The sequence below is a fragment of the Mustela erminea genome, chromosome 8 (assembly GCF_009829155.1).
Source record: "Mustela erminea isolate mMusErm1 chromosome 8, mMusErm1.Pri, whole genome shotgun sequence".
NCBI classification, from domain to species: domain Eukaryota; kingdom Metazoa; phylum Chordata; class Mammalia; order Carnivora; family Mustelidae; genus Mustela; species Mustela erminea.
The window spans coordinates 43,312,283-43,331,122 of record NC_045621.1 but is presented as its reverse complement, the minus strand read 5'-3'; the positions used below and the strand labels follow the sequence as shown (position 1 = coordinate 43,331,122).

At 42.5% G+C, this 18,840-nt stretch overlaps 1 protein-coding gene across 1 annotated transcript; it reads right to left on the bottom strand.

Annotated features, from left to right (window-relative positions):
- Nucleotides 1–1,974: 1,974 nt before the first annotated feature.
- COPS8 (COP9 signalosome subunit 8) lies at nucleotides 1,975–16,658 on the bottom strand. The gene is made up of 8 exons (XM_032355272.1): nucleotides 16,428–16,658; nucleotides 14,851–14,921; nucleotides 13,468–13,516; nucleotides 11,923–12,055; nucleotides 6,945–7,052; nucleotides 4,888–4,950; nucleotides 3,836–3,883; nucleotides 1,975–3,123 (listed from the first exon to the last, which is right to left on the bottom strand). The coding sequence occupies exons 1-8, from the start codon at nucleotides 16,503–16,505 to the stop codon at nucleotides 3,044–3,046; spliced, it is 630 nt and encodes a 209-aa protein (XP_032211163.1). The 5' UTR covers nucleotides 16,506–16,658; the 3' UTR covers nucleotides 1,975–3,043.
- Nucleotides 16,659–18,840: the final 2,182 nt, after the last annotated feature.

The window sequence follows — 18,840 nt, the reverse complement described above, 5'->3', positions numbered from 1 at the left end:
AGAACTAGCAATCCATGCCACTGCAGACTAGTCACAGTGGGCAACCACAGCTCAGTCTCACTGGGATCTTTATTTAGGAGTCAGGAAACCATCTTCCCAAGCCATGGAAGGCAGTGTTAATCCCTGGATCAGGCCACTCTCTGTTGAAGAGCTGCTCGGGGCTGGCTCCCCTTACCCAGGTTTGTGTGGGCAATCCCTGTAGCATGGAAAGCATAAGCACCACAGCAAACATGGCAGACATATTCAGTGCATCTAAAGCAGGGTGCCGTCAGGCTACACCCGTGTGCAACTGGCAGTCTAGGCAGGAGTCAGGGCACAGAGACAGGCTGATTTGATGCACACTCTTGTTTTCTCAGCCCGTGGTCTCAGCAGTCATTGATTCTTTCCTAGATCCTCGAGGAAATGTACTACAAAGTACAGATTTTCTATCTGTAGTAGGTAGAATCCTTCAAGAAAGAATTTTCTACCATCAGTTGTTTGATTACTTTTCATGTTCAATTTTGTTATTTTGGACATCACTAGGACAGGATTCATTTATTCTGAAGACTGATAAGTAAATATGGAGGAGATGGAATCAAGCACATCCTGAATTTCCTGTACAATGATGAGGTTATCTTAGTATTATAATTATGATCTTGGGGTTAGAAATATAAACACATAGCCTTCTCATAAAATTTGTCTCATGTTTGGCTGATGGGCATTCCTTCAAGTTGGCTTCTATGAACTTCTGAAAGAACCCTATGAGACTGAAACATTCCTGAACCTGGGACATCTTGTACTGGGGATCAACCTGTACAATTATTTCCTCAGACTAGCACCTACTTTGAAAATAAGTTCTGATTCTGCTTAGTGAAGTTGGAGTTCGGAGAACACAATCTGGGCATTATTCATTCTCACTAGTGCTGGGTTGTAATTATTCTAGGCCTTTTTAGTTGGATAGAACCAGGAACTATTTATACTTTAGAAAGAAAAATAAATCATTTAAGGCTTCTATGTGAAATTTAAGATTACAAGGTTCTAGTAAGATTACCTCATTTCTAAACTGTTTTATCCTAAAATATACTTTTATTTTTTTTTTTTTTTTTTAAGATTTTATTTATTTATTTGACAGAGAGAAATCACAAGTAGATGGAGAGGCAGGCAGAGAGAGAGAGAGGGAAGCAGGCTCTCTGCTGAGCAGGGAGCCCAATGTGGGACTCGATCCCAGGACTCTGAGATCATGACCTGAGCCGAAGGCAGCGGCTTAACCCACTGAGCCACCCAGGCGCCCCTAAAATATACTTTTAATAATAGTGATGATATCAAAGCATTTTTTTCAAATTAGCCATGAAACCATATTCAGTCAGCTGAGGTCTTTGTGTCCTCAGTATATATCCCAGTGACAATGCAAAATCAAAATACTGCAATCAAGTCTATTGAAGTAATTACTGTTTCACTATGTGAAGTTTACTGACTGCCTCCTCCTTCCCCATAAAGAACGATTTTTGCTAATTTTTGGTTGATACTTCAACGGTTTTCCTGAAACACTCTCAAGCACGTGTATCCACAGAACCCTTTTTCCCCCTCGAAGCAACAGTCTAAACTGCTTCTGCTTCCTCTGGTTTCCCTGTGGAGATCACTGTCTCCATCCAGAGACCTCTCTCATACACCTCCAGGAGCTGCACGGCACTGCACACTACCCACCATGTCATCACCTTGTCCCCTATTAATGAACATCTGAATTGATTTCAACCATGGATACAACCTGTACTTAATACCTGGAAGTTCAGTAACTGGCATCATCACTTTCTAGCTACTGATCCTCTTGCTTCTTGAATTTCCATTTCCTCCACTGTAAAACAAGGGAGTTTTAACACTGTGACTTATACAATGGAGTTCAATAAAATGTCAATTTAAAAGATATTTCCACAACTGTTAACAATAACTGAAAAATGTATTTAAAATGAGCGAAAATATGAATCATGTAATCACCACCATATACATCATTTCTATTTAATTAGGTAATTCATAGCTCGAGGGACAATGACAAACTAGAATGTATCCACAGAAAGACTAGGAGAGTGAAGAAATGTCTAGAAACTATTGCAGATGAAACAGCTGATGCAATTAAATATTTATTGAACAAATGCAGAATAAATGAAACAAGGGGGGCTTTTAACCTGAAGATATAATGAACACCTCCCAATATTTAGAGGGCATCACACGACAACTGAAAGACTTGTTCAGTATTTCTCCAAAAGGCAGAACTTACACCAAAGGATAAACAGAAGCAATCAGTAGGCCGCAGGATAGTTGAACAAAGTGGATCACTTATTGTAATAGCTTCTTTGCCGGTAGAATGCATTCCACCCTAGGTTTCCCTTCTTCTGAAGGGAACATTATTACATTGAATACGTCACCTGAAGGTCTTAAATAGTTGCCTTTTCATGGCAAGCCCTCCACTGTCAGCAATGGATGTACTCCCACTATCAGGAAGAAATCTGCAGTTCACAAACAGGTTTACTGAGGAAATGGTCTTTGGTTCCTCAGCTACGCTTCAGCCTTCTATAGGAGTGATGTGCAGGAGGTGAGGAGAAAGGAGAGCATCTTCTCTGAAGGGGGTGCCTCAGAGTCCCCAGCAGCTCAGAGACTGCCTCTGGGGACTGTCCTTCTCAAACCCCAGTGAACCGCTGTAATGAGTTATGGGTGCAGAGGGGAGTGTGTGGTGCGCTGGGGCAGAGGGACAAACAGCTGACAACCACTGACTAAACGAAGCAGGAGAGCTGTACTTTGTAAGTCACTAGGAAATATAAACTGCGTAATACTGACGGGCTCCATCCAAACTGTCCAATATTACAAAAGGAGAATTGCTTCAACAACTATTCCGCATAGTGTTTAAGGACAAAATATATATAATATACTTTATATATGTATTTTATCACATACTCAGTAAGGAATGCTGAGGTGCTTCATCCGTCCAAGAAATTGAAAATAAAAATTTTACATTTCTCTATCTGTCAGTATACAGGATTCCGAAGGTGGATCTTGAACTCAGAATGATGTATCAGTTTTCGAGGAAAGCCACATAATCGGTCAGTCTGGCTAACTGCTGTTCGTTGGGGATCGGGGGCACTGGGGCAGGCTCTGCGTGTGACATGGAGAAAGAGACTAAAGTCAGACCCCTGGGGAATAGTGCATTAGCCCTGCCACCCTCACCCTCCAATGCCTGTTCATTTAACAAAAAGGAAACCTTCTTATTGACTTGGGACATTTTTGAAAAATAAGCAGAGAAGTCTCAACTTTGATGAGTTTTCCTAAAACTGGGAGGAAAGGCATGTCTGGCTTGGCCTAAGTTTCCACATTAACTGCAAAATCTCTCTTGAGAGAGCACAGCTCTTGTTGGCAGGACACCTACCCACCTACCCATGTGACATGGAACTCAGGGAAGAATCACCCAGTACTGACCATGTGCCAAGCACTGCTCTGTTAAACTGTCAGTGAACAAAAGGCCCCACAAAGAACCCCATCACCAAGGAATTTAGTTCTAGCTTTTAAATTAGCACATGTCAGCCCAGGGATGCCTTCGGAGTTACTGCTGGTGGGAAGGCCTATCACAGCTTTGCTACACGACACCAACAAGGCTCTGTGGCTGGGCCAGAAGGTGCCACGGCCTCAAGAGAAGCTCAGAGGGGAACCCACAAGCTCTCCCTTTGTAACCAAAAAGGTTATAAATAGCCAAGTACAGAATTTAACCTCTTCGTTGACAAGGTTAGAGCTAAGAAAAACCAAAATACATGACAAAAAAGAAATAAAGAACAATGAAACATGTCTTAAACGAACATTTAAAAATACATACCTGATAAGGGAATAAACCGGTTAAAAGATGCATCCAGGGCCCCTGCAACTAAGTAAAATTAACAGCACAAGTTATAGGAGTCATACTGAAGAACTTTCACACAGAACACGTCATTTTTAACACAGTGGCACTTATGACCTTTTACTACTTCTCAGTTAGCAATTATTCTCTATTATGACTACATGAGTTTTCTTATTACAGCAGTTTTCTCTTAGTAGCTAAACTCACTGGGACCATGTCTAAGCACTTCCTGTACCTTCACAGGACAGAGCCCATCGAAATTTAAGTAATTCTTCACTGTGGGGTCAACAATGTCTAAACAACAGGAATTCAGAGCAGATTGAATTTAAGGAGGAGGGCTGACAGGTGTGGGCATTAAGCTCAGCTCAAAAGACCTGGCAAAAAAGGACATTCCTGCCAAGCAGGAGAAGAGACCTCCAAGCAGGAATGAGCATGGCTCGCTTCAGAAGGAGGACTGAGGGACTGGGAGGACAGGTCAAATGATTTAAGTCAAAGAGCTTAATTTTGTGCAAGCTAAAGCCACTTTAGAGATCGTATGTCAGAAAAGAGTGTACACATTTATAGTACAATGAGAAAAGGGGAGTATGTGAATAAAATTTATTTTTTAAAGGTAATAGTTTAGGTATTACAGTAAACATGCTTAGAAATGGCTCCATAAATAAAAGGGTGGGAGACTGAGGCTTAGTAAAAATTAAGTTATAGTAAGGATTATGAAAAACCCACATAAAATAGGTTTTTACATAAGAATAATGAAAAACCCATATAAAGGAAAAAACCACAATAAAGATTATGAAAAACCCATATAAAATAGTTTCCTACACAAGAAATACATTAAAAAAAAAAAATTAAGGTACAACTAGGTGATCTTTAAAATCCTTTCTACTGTGTCTATCATTCCATGTCTATATTTACCCTAAGTAACTCAATTTGCTAGTACAGCAGAACCTCATCAAAGACTCAAAGGCATGCAGAAGAGCCTGAAGCGGGCTTAAGAGGTCAGTGTGCATACGTGGACGAAGAGCTCCACCTACCTGGCTTTTTGGGCATAACCATTCTTGTGGTGGAGTCGGCTTGCCATCCTTGTTCTAATATACCTAAAAAACGTGTAGTTTACACACAAATGAGAAATAACCAAAAAACTCCTATAGTTTTCATTTACAAGAGCCACAATCTGTCAATGACACTATTTGTATGGAAGATCTGACAAGTGCAGGTTACCCTACAATGTATATTTTTTTCTAGAAAAGTAGATTATAGATAGCACTCTCAGGTGAACTTACTTTTGAAACATTTCTGAAACACGTATCAAAGCCATTTTTCTCTCTCAGGCTGAAAGAACCCCTAGCAGATGAGCAGTCTTCTGTAAAGTGTACCTTACGGTATTAATCTAGTTAGTATGACTAAAACAACACCCACGTCCCTAAGGAGGACGTACATAACACCGCCTGCACTTGCTCTATCAGTATTGACAGAGCTGATCCCACTGACAAGAACCGCTCACACATGCAGAGTCCTGGCCAGCAGGCATCGTTCCACGGCGATCATTTCAGGGCACCATCACACTACTCTATAAAGGACATAGGACCATCACCTAACTGATGTGGAAAATGGAGTTTGGAGAATTCCAGTGGCATGTCCTCAATCATGAAGTTAGCATGTGGGTTGGATAGAGGAGTTCCACCCAGGTAGTCATTTAAGAATATAGCTCAGGGGATGTTATCCATTATGTAATAAACTGTGGATTAATGTCAAGATGATTTAAAACAAATGTCTGTTGAGTAACCAACAGTACTGATTTACTCCAGGAATTTTCATTAACCTGCCTACTATGCATCTAAAATTGTGGTAGGCTTGGGAAACTGAGGAACAAGATGTGGTCTTTACAGGGCTCCTATTTTAGTCAGAGAATCAAAAATGCCAATGATGGTATAACAATGCTACGAGGCACAGATGATGTTCTATAGCAATTAAATGAGGGGAGAAGTTAGTCTGGGCATCACCTGAGGAATGACAATGCAAAAGCATGACTGGAGACCAATGGGTAAGAAGAATTACTGGTAAGAGAAGTTACTTCTGTTAACAAGAAAACCACAGGTCCCAAAATCAAGAATATCAAGGAAAACACACGGGCTGAAAAGGGACAGGGGAGGAGACTGCCTTTACCAAGTATGGGGGAAATGAGGATTTCCACATGTGAGGCATGAGGTCAATTAAGATTTTCTTAAAAAAATACATTTATCAATATGTTGATTTTCAGAAGAAAAGGTCTAATTTAAAGAAGTTACGAAGTCTAAACTCCCAGCCATGAATATAATGCCACTCACCTGGCATACTTACAAAAGCAACTAATTTGTATATCCTTTACTTCCTGCTGCTTGCATTTCCCACCGCTCATAAGACCGGGTGTAGTCAGAGCTGCATGGGGCTGTCTCAAGGACCTTCCTCTGCCCCCCCAGTGTCCCTGACTTTCAGTAACTCTGTTTCCACCACATCCCTCCCTGCCCCGCCCACTCCCAGTCAACAGCAGCTCTGAGTTCCCTTGCAGGGCATCATGCTGGGAAGGCACCCCACCATTTTACAGGCCCACCATTAACTTAAGTTTTCATCAGAGTTCTTAGAAGTAAAAATAGAAAATACTCAGGGATCAGGCCTGGGAACAGGATAAAAAATGACTACAGGAACATCAAAGAGGTTCCAATAAAGAAAGAGCTAGAATGATCACATGCGACAAGGGTACACCTCACAGACCTAGCCAAATGTTAACTTCATAAAAATGGCAAAGTACTCCTTTGCAAAACTCATGTTGTAAGATATCATTAACTGCCTCTGGCAAAAAGCAGTTGTGAGGCCCTGTTAGGTGTGGATCGGATGTCTCCTCATACCACTGGGCGGACACTCATATCGGCTGCTGCAGAGCAACTGCTGGGCCTGAGAACAGCCTGGTTCCCGGCCCAGCCCTGCCGGGGGTATAGTGTCAGGCAGGTTTCATATCCCCTTTCCAGGGAACACTGCCTGAATTCCCAAACCAACCTGTTCCAACAACGTACACTCCCACTTTTGTTGACAGTAAACAGCGGGCCCAAATTACCTTTCACAGCCTCTTCCACAGGGAGCCCGACAAAGGCTGCGAAGTCATCAGCGATGATGGAGGTGTAGGCTTGTGAGACCAGGGCGAAGGCTCTTCTCCTCGTTGCGTCTGTGGTGGGAGTGGAGGGGTGGCAGACAGTGAACCAAGAGAGCTGGCATTTTTAACACACAATTAAGTTACATGGTTGTCCTTGTCCAAATTTTGTAAGACTAGGTCGACCCACAGGTTTCTATGCTCACAGATACAGACACACGTGCCTGGCGTCAAAGAGGTGCTCAGATATTGCCGAATAAACAATCAGTTCCTTGTACTTCCTCTCAGACAGCAAGTCTCTCTTGGGGGACAATGAAATATACAAAGAAGGAGAACAAGTTAATTTACGTAAGACCCAAACTCTAAGAAAATTTCATTTAAATGTATTTATGCACTTGGTATATAATTTTTTGAATTTCTTTTTTAATCCAACTCACAAACACTGGACTGAACAGAGCAGAAATGATCTACTTCGGTAATCAGTTGTCCTTTCTGAGGAGTGTCTCTAATCTAAGTTCACACCTAGGAACTGCAGAACAAACCTTGTAACTAGAGCACTCTTCTGTTCAAACCACAGGTCCCAGGGGCGCCTGGGTGGCTCAGTGGTTTAAGCCTCTGCCTTCGGCTCGGGTCATGATCTCAGGGTCCTGGGATCGAGCCCCACATCGGGCTCTCTATTCAGCAGGGGAGCCTGCTTCCCCCTCTCTCTCTGCCTGCCTCTCTGCCTACTTGTGATCTCTCTCTATCAAATAAATAAATAAAAATCTTTAAAAAAAAAAAAAAAAAAAAAACCACAGGTCCCAAATATCGAGTCAGCAAACTGGGAATTAAGCATAACACAGTTTCAACCTCCCCTAGAAAATACAGTCTTAAGAGGTCAGTCGGGAATCTCCTGATCCAGAAGGGGTAATCTGTCACCTGGGCCCTCTTCCATCCCCCCGCAAAAGGAGAAGACTCCCCACTCTACCTTTAAGGGAAGGTGACCTGGCCTGAAACATTTCTTCCTTTTCTTTTGCAATAACACCCCTGCCCCACATTCCTTCCTATGATAACCCGACATTATATACAACTCCTCAGAGCTCCCATCTACTTGCTGGATGCGATGCTGCCCAATTCATGGACTGCTTAATAAAGCTAATTAATTCTCCAAGTTTACTCAGTTGAAGTTTTGTTAACACTAACTTTTGAAGCTGCTCTGACCTCTTGTCTTAATTTGGGTTCAAATCCCAAGGTCAAATCCTGAATGAGCCTAATTGGGCGGAGGGGTGCTGCAAACAATTCCAGCAACAAAACCTCCCTAGAGATGACATGTGGGATTTCCCCAGGCTTACATTCCCACACTGACTATTCCAGAAATGAGGGAGAGATAGTAAGTCAAGGGTAGGAACTGAGGTCCAGCTAGCCTGTCTTCCTGCCCACTACTTTTTCAGGAACATAAGGGCTCTTTCATCTGGCTATCAGCATGCTTAAAAATATTCTGAATTTTACTTTCCACATTCAATACAGCCCCATGCTGAAAACCCTCTCTGCATTCCTGGGACACTTCCTGACAACTGCACCCAGCTCCTTAGGCACCCTTTCCTCCCAGTTAGGCCCCTGGCCCTCAGACAAGCCTCACTCACACCTTCTCATCTCTGGGCTTTGCATTTATGCTGTTGTATGGTGTCTGCTCTCTACCACTCCTAGGTCTGTTTACAAACTCCTCCTGCAGAATCGAGGCTCACTGCCATCTCTGGCCTCTCTAAATTCACAGCACTGTTTACACTACCTGTTGAACAAGCATGCTTCCACCACCTACAACACACTGCCCCACCCCGCCCCACTCCCCTCACCTCAATGATCCCTAAACTTCTCTACAGGAGAAAGACTGTCCTCTCTATCTTTATAGCCCCACCCCCACAAAGAGCCCAGCCTCTCTAAGGAAGTATGTGCTGAAGACATGCTTGTTGACAATATCACAGGACACAGCCTTTGGCTTTGTTCCCTCATATTTCTTAAAGATCATTGACATTCCATTGCATTTCTCCACTGCTCAAAGAGCCTGATGTCCTCGCCAGCTTCCGCTCAGCAAGCACTGCTCCTCCTCCCCAGCGCTCCGGCAACTCCTTCCTTCTTCCTAAGGACTGCTCAGCACATGACTTTACATTGGATTTGAAAACATCTTAGCGGTAAGGGAACTTTCCCCTACTGAAAGCCATGGGCACTCAATGAGAAAGAACCAAGAGCAACAACGGAAAAGGGAAATCCAAGTGTGCACCAACAACTATACCCATTTGGAAAACCTACCATATTTTAAAAATATTAACTAGAGTTCAAGCACTCTGGTCCGATTTTCAGAATTGAGAGGAGATGGGGAGTAGCAGAAGAGTTTGAAAGGAATGAACGGAAGAGACACACAGATGAGAGGAGAGAGGCAGAGAGGCAAGCCTGGCACACGGAATAGAAGCAAGCACACAGGGAGACAGAAGTGGGTGGGCAGAGGAAGCAAAAACACAGGTCGAGAGTGTTCCAAAGGGTCAGTGAGAGGCCACGAAACTGCGGCTGCTTTTAACCACTCAGGGACATTCTAGTCACTTTGTTACCCGTAAGATCTCTGAAATGTGTCAGTTCATGAGGGCATGCATTAGGATGGCAAGCTGGAAAGGGGAATCAACTGAGCCAGCACTGATATCTGTGGAAATTCATCACGGGACAAAGTCCTGGGGAGATCCGACAAGAATGCTCACTGTTGTGTAAGAAATATCTAACCATGCTTGGTGTCTACCAGGAGCTGCCAGTGCTAGTGCTGCAGACAGAGAGCAGGTGAGCTGGCTGCCATGCACTTTCTAACCCACCTCTGCCCTTCTACTCCAGGGAGTCTGGACCCCACCACCCGTGGCACCTGCACCTTCCTGCCTGGTGAGTGGGTCCACCGGTCCTGTGAATGCACTTCCTCTGCACCCTCCCTGCCTGTCTCTAGATGATCCACAGCTCCTGGGGGCAGTCCCTTACGTGACCGTGTTAGCGTGGGTCCCTCGCCTCCTCCCTTTGGGCCTTGAATGAGAACGGCTACTGTCCACAGTCAGCCCCTGGGTGCTGTTGGGCCCTGCTGGCTGCCTTTAGAAGCAGCTCTTTCACTAGCCTCTCTTCACTTAAGCCATTTACAATTTTATGGTAGGACTGTGACTAATTCAGAAAAGAAAAGGAAAAGATCTGAGAATGTGATTGTTCTTAAGACAATCTAGGAAACTAAAAACTTGAAATACATCAAAAGGGAAAGTATCAAATTGAGCAGTAATTCAACTCTATTGTAAGACTCCCTTTATCAGGCTTCATCTTATGGAGGGAAATGCAGTACCATTTGTGAATCGGGGATTTGCAACATTTTCAGGATACAGTCACAAATATCACAGGTGAACAGATGAGTGCTTATACATATTAATTAATTAAGCACATCTAAGTGCTTATACATATTAATTCATTTCTAACAACTCAAGGAAAATACTACTTATAATCTCATTTTACAAATGAGAAAAATGAGGTGCAGAAGGGTCACTCAAGTGGTAGAACCAGGACATGAACTCCACAAGTATGGTTTCAGAGTCCAAACTCCCCCATTTTGTGCTCCACGGCCTTCCAGAGGCTGGCTGGACTGCCTTCAAAGAAGTACTGAATCTAACAGAGCTGGAGGCAGAGGCAGTCCTGGGAGGAAGTGGGCTACGCCCACTAAGGCACACAGGGAATATCTGCTGCATGATCAGGAGATCTGAGCCCTGGTCCTGCCAATGACCCCACTATATGGCGCTGGGAAATGGCCCACGGCCTGTGCCCTCACACCACAATCCTAAGACTGAACCAGATACTACAAAAACCCACCACCACACCCTTTTCTCTTCTGGACTTATGTGAAGAGGTGAAGGCGGTTTCCTGTGGGAATATCTGAAACTGCCCCTCTTAGAACTGAGCAAACTTATACCACACTCCTCCCTCCCTTCTCACCCACCAGGGGCCTGCACTCCTGCTCTCTTCCTTTGTATTTAAAGTAAGTGCCTCCTGTTGTGTTCCTTACATTGTTCTGTTTTATGCTGCCACAGCTTTTCCATCCCAAGAGAAATTAGGTACATCTGAGAAGCAACCCTCACCTTCACATCTCAAAAGATGATATCCTTGCCAGGATAATGAGCAGTTACTCAACAATTCCTCTCACTGACCCCTCCAGAGCAGGAAGGCAGACAGTCAAGGCAGGAAGGCAGACAGCCAAGGCAGGTATTAGTAGCAACAAGGTAACAGTAAGAAATAAGAAACTGAACAACATAAAAAGACACTGAACAATATAAAAAGAGATCACTGTATGAATTTATAAAAAAGAGCGAATCAGCAAATGTCAGGGGCAGGAGAAACAGAGAGAGAGAAACTGGCAGTGTCCAGTTTCATCGTGGGATCAGCACTATGTCACACAGGCTTGGGATTCTTCAGAGCAATTAAAAAACATCTGAGCATCTGTATACTGAATTGACTAGTTACAAATCCAGAAGCTGGAGACAACCCCTGTCAAAGCATTAAGTCCAGACCCCAAAGTACAGTCTCTACTTTCAAATACACGGGGTTTAAAATCTTCACCATCCCATACCTTGAGCTTATTAGAGTATTACAAGATTTCATTTTAGTAGCAAAAAATCCTTTTACTGTCAAGAGCAATTTCACTCTAGAGCTAGAGACAATGAAGCTCTTAGCTGGCAAAACAACCTCAAGCAAGACGAAATGAAGAAGTATGGTCACAGCAAATCCTCACAGGTGAAAAGAAGAAGTATGATTATAGCAAATCCTTACAAGAGTTTTGAAAGCTGCCCAATTCACATTTTCAGGAGAAAATATCTATTTTTTTAAACACATCACTGACTTACTTCAACATCGCAGCACTCAGAGAACAGGTCTAATTTTACTCTTAACTACGAAGAAACACTACCTCTAAGTGCTTCCATGATTGGCTGGACCGTCTCAGACCACTGGTGTGCGTTGATGGTCGTATAGATCCCAGGGAAATCTCTCTGCCAGATTCTTTGTCCTACTGACCAAATTCCCCCAAGTTCAGAATTTGCCTGCAATAAACATCACTGCCTTTGAGGATAGTCACTGCACAGATTTACCAACAACCGTATCTTAAAACATAAATTCAACATTTCTCTTAAGAGGTATAATTACTTTTTCAGCCCAATCACTATCAAAAAGGTTTTTAAATGCTGTGGACGGTAATGTAAAATTTATTTATATGGCTTATATAAATTTTTATTATAGCAAAAATTAAAGCATAAAACAGTGTTCAAAAATATTTCAGAATTTAGTATGAAAATTAATATACTTAAAACAGTTTTTCAGAATATTGTATTTGTATTTTATGTATACACATATGTGACAAACGTTACGTAGACTATTCATATATATGTGCACGTAAAATATATAGACATGTTTTGGGGGCAAAAATAATAGCAAAATGACTAAAATAAAGACTGTCAATCTAAGATGTCACACACTGTAGCCTTTCCCAGGAGAGAATTCCCACTAACATCACTGAAACTATGAGAGTAATTCATCGTTCTCTATTTTAAGTCAACGAAGCTGGAGGAACATTCCAATATTATTTAATAAGATATCTGAAGAAGAAAAGAGAATAAAAATACTAAAATACTAAATACTAAATATCAATAAAGAACAGAAGAATGCAAGTGAATTCTTGGTAATATTCAGTGAATGTTTAAAAAATTCACTTTGCATTTATGCTAGAAACAGAGAATCCCATGAAATTAAAAATGTATTTCATTATACTTTGGAAGAAACTTTTAAGACATTATTTTATCTAATCTCCTATCCAAACTAAGAAATCTAAAATCGTAATTAGTAAAAATAATCTTAAAGCTGTGAAAATCATTTTTCGGATATTCTTGGGAATAATACCAATTTCAAAGTAAATACCATTACTGCATAAATCAGTTAAAAAAGCAAAACAAGGGCGCCTGGGTGGCTCAGTGGGTTAAGCCGCTGCCTTCGGCTCAGGTCATGATCTCAGGGTCCTGGGATCGAGTCCCGCATCGGGCTCTCTGCTCAGCGGGGAGCCTGCTTCCTCCTCTCTCTCTCTGCCTGCCTCTGCCTACTTGTGATCTCTCTGTCAAATAAATAAATAAAATCTTTAAAAAAAAAAAAAAAAAGCAAAACAAAACACAAACCAAATCTTTCATAAAGGTCTCAGCTGTTTGCTGGGCAAAGTGACATAAGAAGTGTCTTAATAAATGTCACCAGCAGAAGCTAAACACAGATTTCTTTACCATCCAAGGGAAATTATATTTCTGATTACAGGAATTTGTAGATCTGCTCTTAAACTCTAATACCAGTTTAGTATCTGTTTCTGTGAACCATGGGGTAAAAAAAACAGAAACTTTAAAAACTTTAGAAGGTTGCCATTTAAATGAATGCTGTTACTACATTCAAGTAGTACTATATACTGACGAATACTTACAGATTTTATAGCAGGTGGTATCCGTTTCCAAAGATATCTTGCATTATTCCTAATTTACACCCCCCCAAGAAAAAATAGGTAATTAAAAAAAAATTACCTCAGTAAATGTTTAACATTCTAGATCTCACTGCAAACACACAGAAGTATATTTTAAAATACTCACTATTTTATAGAGTGAAATTTAGTTTTATACTAATTTGTCCAGGGGAAGTAAGAGTAACTTTCCAGATAAAAAGACATAAAATACTTACACCAAAGTAATATTTTGCCATCTTCAGTGAATTTTTAATGACCTAGATCTTAAGTTAAGATAATGGTACACTAAAAACACAAACACTTAAATAAGTAATTTCTTCATATATAAAAATAAACAAATTTCTGTTCAAGGCTCTGGAATTCCCTGACAATGTATGTGATACACAGTGCTTTTCTCCTTATCATGTGCTCTTCTCTGACCAATGAATGCAGAGCCACCAAAACTTCAACGCAGTTTTTAAGAGTCTGAAAACTTGGAACTACAACAAACATACAATGATCAGGATTACAAAAACGAAACCAGCTCATATGATGTATGTCTCACAGGAACTGCAGGTTAGTTTTTTAAAAGATAGGAAACAAAAAGGTTGAAGAGAATCTGCCAACAACATTTAACAGTAATCACTGATGGTTTGTAGCACAAGGGACTCCTGAATGTTTATGCTTTCTGACCTTTCTTCAATGAACATTAATTAGGAATAAGTAAAAAAACACCATTTTTCAAAAAAAAAATCTCATATGTGTTAATTAAATTTCTCTTAGTTTTCTCAATCTTCCCTTTCAGTTTCTCTTGATCTACTGAATACATATGAAATTAAGTAAACAGAGGCCATATGAAAGTTTTATAAAGACAAAAAAGGTCAACAGAATTAAAGGAATTTACTGACACTGTATTTCCTCATAACAAATTAAAATGTGTGGGCACCTGGGTGGCTCAGTCAGTTAAGAGACTGCCTTCAGCTCAGGTCATGACCCTAGGGTCCTGGGATCAAGCCCCATTTCAGGCTCCCTGCTTAGTGGGATGCCTGCTTCTCCCTCTGACCTTCCCCCTTATGAAATGCTCTCACTCTCATTCTCTCGCTCAAATAAATCAATAAATAAAATCTTAAAAAAATCTATTAGAATGTGTTTTTAGAGAATATATATAAAACAAGTGTATCTTAAAAACACTTGGCCTAATCATAGTTTAGGTCACAATTCAATAACTGAAATAAGTATATTAAGTATTACAATTGAAGATACAGCTCCTTGCGGATTATGTTTTAATGATGTCTTTCCAACGCAAGAGTTATTTCTGTACAATCGTGACGAAGTTGTTGCTCTTGGCTTCAGGTAGAAGATACTTACATGTCATTGTGGAGCAGATACAAAGCTAACAGCTGACCATACACTGGGGGAGTAGCAATTCCTCCAGGAGCCTATAAGGCCAAAAACAAAAAAAAAAACCTTACTTATATCTACACTTAAAAAAAAAAAAATGTGCTTTGGTGAGTGCTGTGAAGTGTGTAAACCTGGTGATTCACAGACCTGTACCCCTGGGGATAGAGTATTATGCCTCCATCAGAAAGGATGAATACCCAACTTTTGTAGCAACATGGACGGGACTGGAAGAGATTATGCTGAGTGAAATAAGTCAAGTAGAGAGAGTCAATTATCATATGGTTTCACTTATTTGTGGAGCATAACAAATAGCATGGAGGACATGGGGACTTAGAGTGGAGAAGGGAGTTGGGGGAAATTGGAAGGGGAGGTGAACCATGAGAGACTATGGACTCTGAAAAACAATCTGAGGGTTTTGAAGGGACGGGGGGTGGGAGGTTGGGGTACCAGGTGGTGGGTATTATAGAGGGCACGGATTGCATGGAGCACGGGGTGTGGTGCAAAAATAATGAATACTGTTATGCTGGAAATAAAAAAAAAAAAAAAAAGGATTTTACTAACATTAATCTATAAAATAAGCCTATTTTACAATACTTAGTACTACAGATGTAGAGAGAGCTTAGAGAAGTACAAAACACTAAAAACCAGTGTTAAGTTTAGATCTGCCATCAGCTGTGATTTTTCTCTCCCTTCTAAGTTCTGTCTTTATATGCACAAGAATATTTAAGTGGGATTCCTTTCCCAGTTCTCAAATTCTTAAATGGGCTTACTATTAAAAGAAACAAATATTTCCAACAAATACTTAAAGTACTATGATTCTGCCCATTGTATCAAGTATGCTGACATTGTATCAAGTAATGAGTGATGAACAGAAAAAAAAAAAATCACAGCCAGTGTTACAAAGACATTTCTCTCTTCATTCAAATTTGATTCATTCAGAAAAGATCTATTGTCTATTAGTGAGCTGCTGCTTCTGACTGTTGTCTCCTTCAGCTAATTAATTTTTTATACTAATGTTATACATGCTTTTCCAGTGCCTTTCTAAGGAAAAAACCTGAATTAACTTTTAACAGCTGCATGATATAACTTTCCCCAGTCTTACACAAGAGGGAACGGTAAGCTTAGGAGGTGACATTATGAGACTAAGGACTTTCTGAGTTGATAAAAGGTTACTCCTTCTTTGGTCTGTGTGTATGCTCGCACAATGTCTTTAATAAAATCCACATTCCCCTGCCTCCCACCACATGGGGAGGAAAGATGCCCAGTCTAATTAACACAAGAAACACACTGGAGGACGTCAGGAGCAAAGATGCCCAGGGTTTTCGGACTCACTAGCTGAGAACAAACAACAAAAGGTTCCCAGCGAGCTCGGGGAGACGAGGCCCAGACCCGCAGCCCTCGGAGCGGACCCCGGCGTCCCGGGATCCCCACGCCCAGCTCCCACGCCCGTCGCAAGTCCCGCGGGCCCTGTTACCCTGGAGACTGGCACCGCCCCGGGGCCGCGGAGAACCCCGCGGTTCTCCCTGCGGGACGCGAACGGCTACCTCGAGCTCCTGGTTCTCGCACTGATCCAGCAACTTTTTGAAGCTAAAGGCACTTTCCGCCATCACCGCCACTGGCATCTTCCCGGCCGGTCCCGCCGCGGCACCCTCACAGAAGTAGACCCCACACTGTCCCTCGGGCCGTCGCGCCCGCAATGACGTACGAGGCCGCCGTCGCCGTCAAGCGCCCCGGCGCAGCTGCGCCGTCGATTCCGGCGCGTCGTCGGACGCCGCCCCGCACAGGAAGGGTCGTTGCCGCTCTGGCCCTCACTCTCTGTGCTTTGGAAGACCCGCCTGGCCTCGCGGGAAGCAGCTTCCGGAGCGCGAGGCCAGAACAGGAAGGGAGGGGTGTGCACAGGTTCCCGGAGAGCTCGGCGTCTCGGCGTCGGGGCCTGACACGCGTGCGCACTGCGAGGAGCAAGGCTCGCTTGGGCTCCTGGGGACGCTCGGGTCTTGGCTCGCGCCCGTTCTGCACCTCCAGACTCTCGTGCTCTGAAACTGGTTAGGTGTGGGCTTCAGCCTTGGAGCGAGCGGGTCTGGACGGCTCCCGGGCTTGGAGTTCGGGCCCCAGGTCGTCCCGGCCGCTCCCGCCGCCTGGCCACCGTGGGTGCTTTTCGCCCGCGGATGCTCTACTGTGCAGTTAGTTGCGTTGACTTATTGTCGTGTTGCCCTTCTCGAGACCGCCAGCGAAGAAGCTTCTGTTTGTGTCCTGCTGCAGGGTCAGCTGCACAACCTGTGGGCCCAGAGCAAACTGGAAATGCAGGAGCCCCGTTCAAAATATGGGGAGGGTGGCATTGAGGGTAATATAATGTAAAGCTTTCTCCTTTGCAATGTACCTGTTTTTCATAGTGCTTTCATAGTACTTTTTACTATTTAATATGACTCTAAGTAAAGAAAAATTAAAACTTTATTAGCATGAAAAAAACTTTATTAGCATGAATCTTAATATCCATGTTTATATGGTGCAGTGCCAGTTTAAAATTCAAATATAAGTGCGTTTAACGCCTATGTGGCAAAACAGAAATCACGCAATTCCTATTTCATAGGAATTTCTCATAGATGCACACGTACGTTGTTTTTATTAAAACCATGAAAATGTTGCACAAACTAACTATTTTCATGACCTTCATTTCAGGCACATACTCCCCCAGCACTTTCTACCTTCGGCATACTGACGGGTAAGGAAGGGCTGAGAGGACTAGGACCATTCCCTTTGCTGCTGTGTTACCATTTTCAGCACAAAGGAGTATTTCAGCAGAGTTGCAAGAAGTAATGTAAGAAAGAACAGAAGAGGATTCCTTGGATGTTCATGTTCTTTAGGACACCACTGCCTTCATCATGCCTTTGAAGAAAGTTCAGGTTCCAAGGGAAAATGTGGCTTCTCAGGGCTATCTGCTAACAGCTAAACCCAGTGTGGCACAGTGCCCCTTTACCTCGTGAACACACTTGAGGCTCTCTTGAACTCCCACCTTTGGGGGGTCTGCTGGGAATTCCTGTGGTATTTAGAACACTGTGGAAGGGCAGGGAACACGTATATTGCTCATACATCTTGGCTCACATGCAAATGCTCCATTGTCCCTATGGGCTTCACTCGCCAAACACACTCAAAGGTAAAATTATGAAGAATTTCAAGACAAGAACAGCATCACTGATTATTTTTGCAGAATCAACACGGTTTCCATCTGGAAATCACTGTGTGTAATAATGTTTCAGATGGAATATAAAGATAAACCAGGATAAAACTCAAAGAACTGGCAACAGTAAAAAGAAAGGTACACAAGGGGACCTGGGTGGCTCAGTTGGTTAAGCGTCTGACCCTTGATTTTGGCTCAGAACAAGTATCTCAGGGTCATGAGATCCAGTCCTGAGTTGGTTTCTGGGGCTCTGTGTTCTGGGGGGAGTCTGCTTGAGTTTCTTTCTCTTCTTCTGCCCCCCCTTCCCATGCTGTCTCTCTTAAAAAGGGGGGACAGAAAGAACTGGTTTAAGTGCAGATGATTTAGAGGAATAAAGCAACAACGTTTCATCAATCTCATGAAGAAGAGGAGGAGGAGAGGCAAAATCATTCTAAGACCATTTGACACAAATTTGACAGGCAAGATTAAAAATTTTTAATGGGAAATAATGACTGCCAACATATTTGGGGGCAAATTAAGATTCAGTGGGATCAACTGCCCAATGATTTGATCATTTAAGAGGAAAACTATGATCGAAAGCTTTGGCAGGTACTCTGGGGCTGCCAAAGGGCAAATATGTAATAGATGGTTCTTTGCTGAACAGAAAATCCCAGTGAACTTTGGAAATATGAGCACAGGATGCTCATATGTACAACTTGGGGTGTCATTTGGGGGACGACACTGTTCTCTAAAGACAGGTTCAGGCATTTGGGGATTGGAGGCTGGGAATTGGGAGAGGAAGA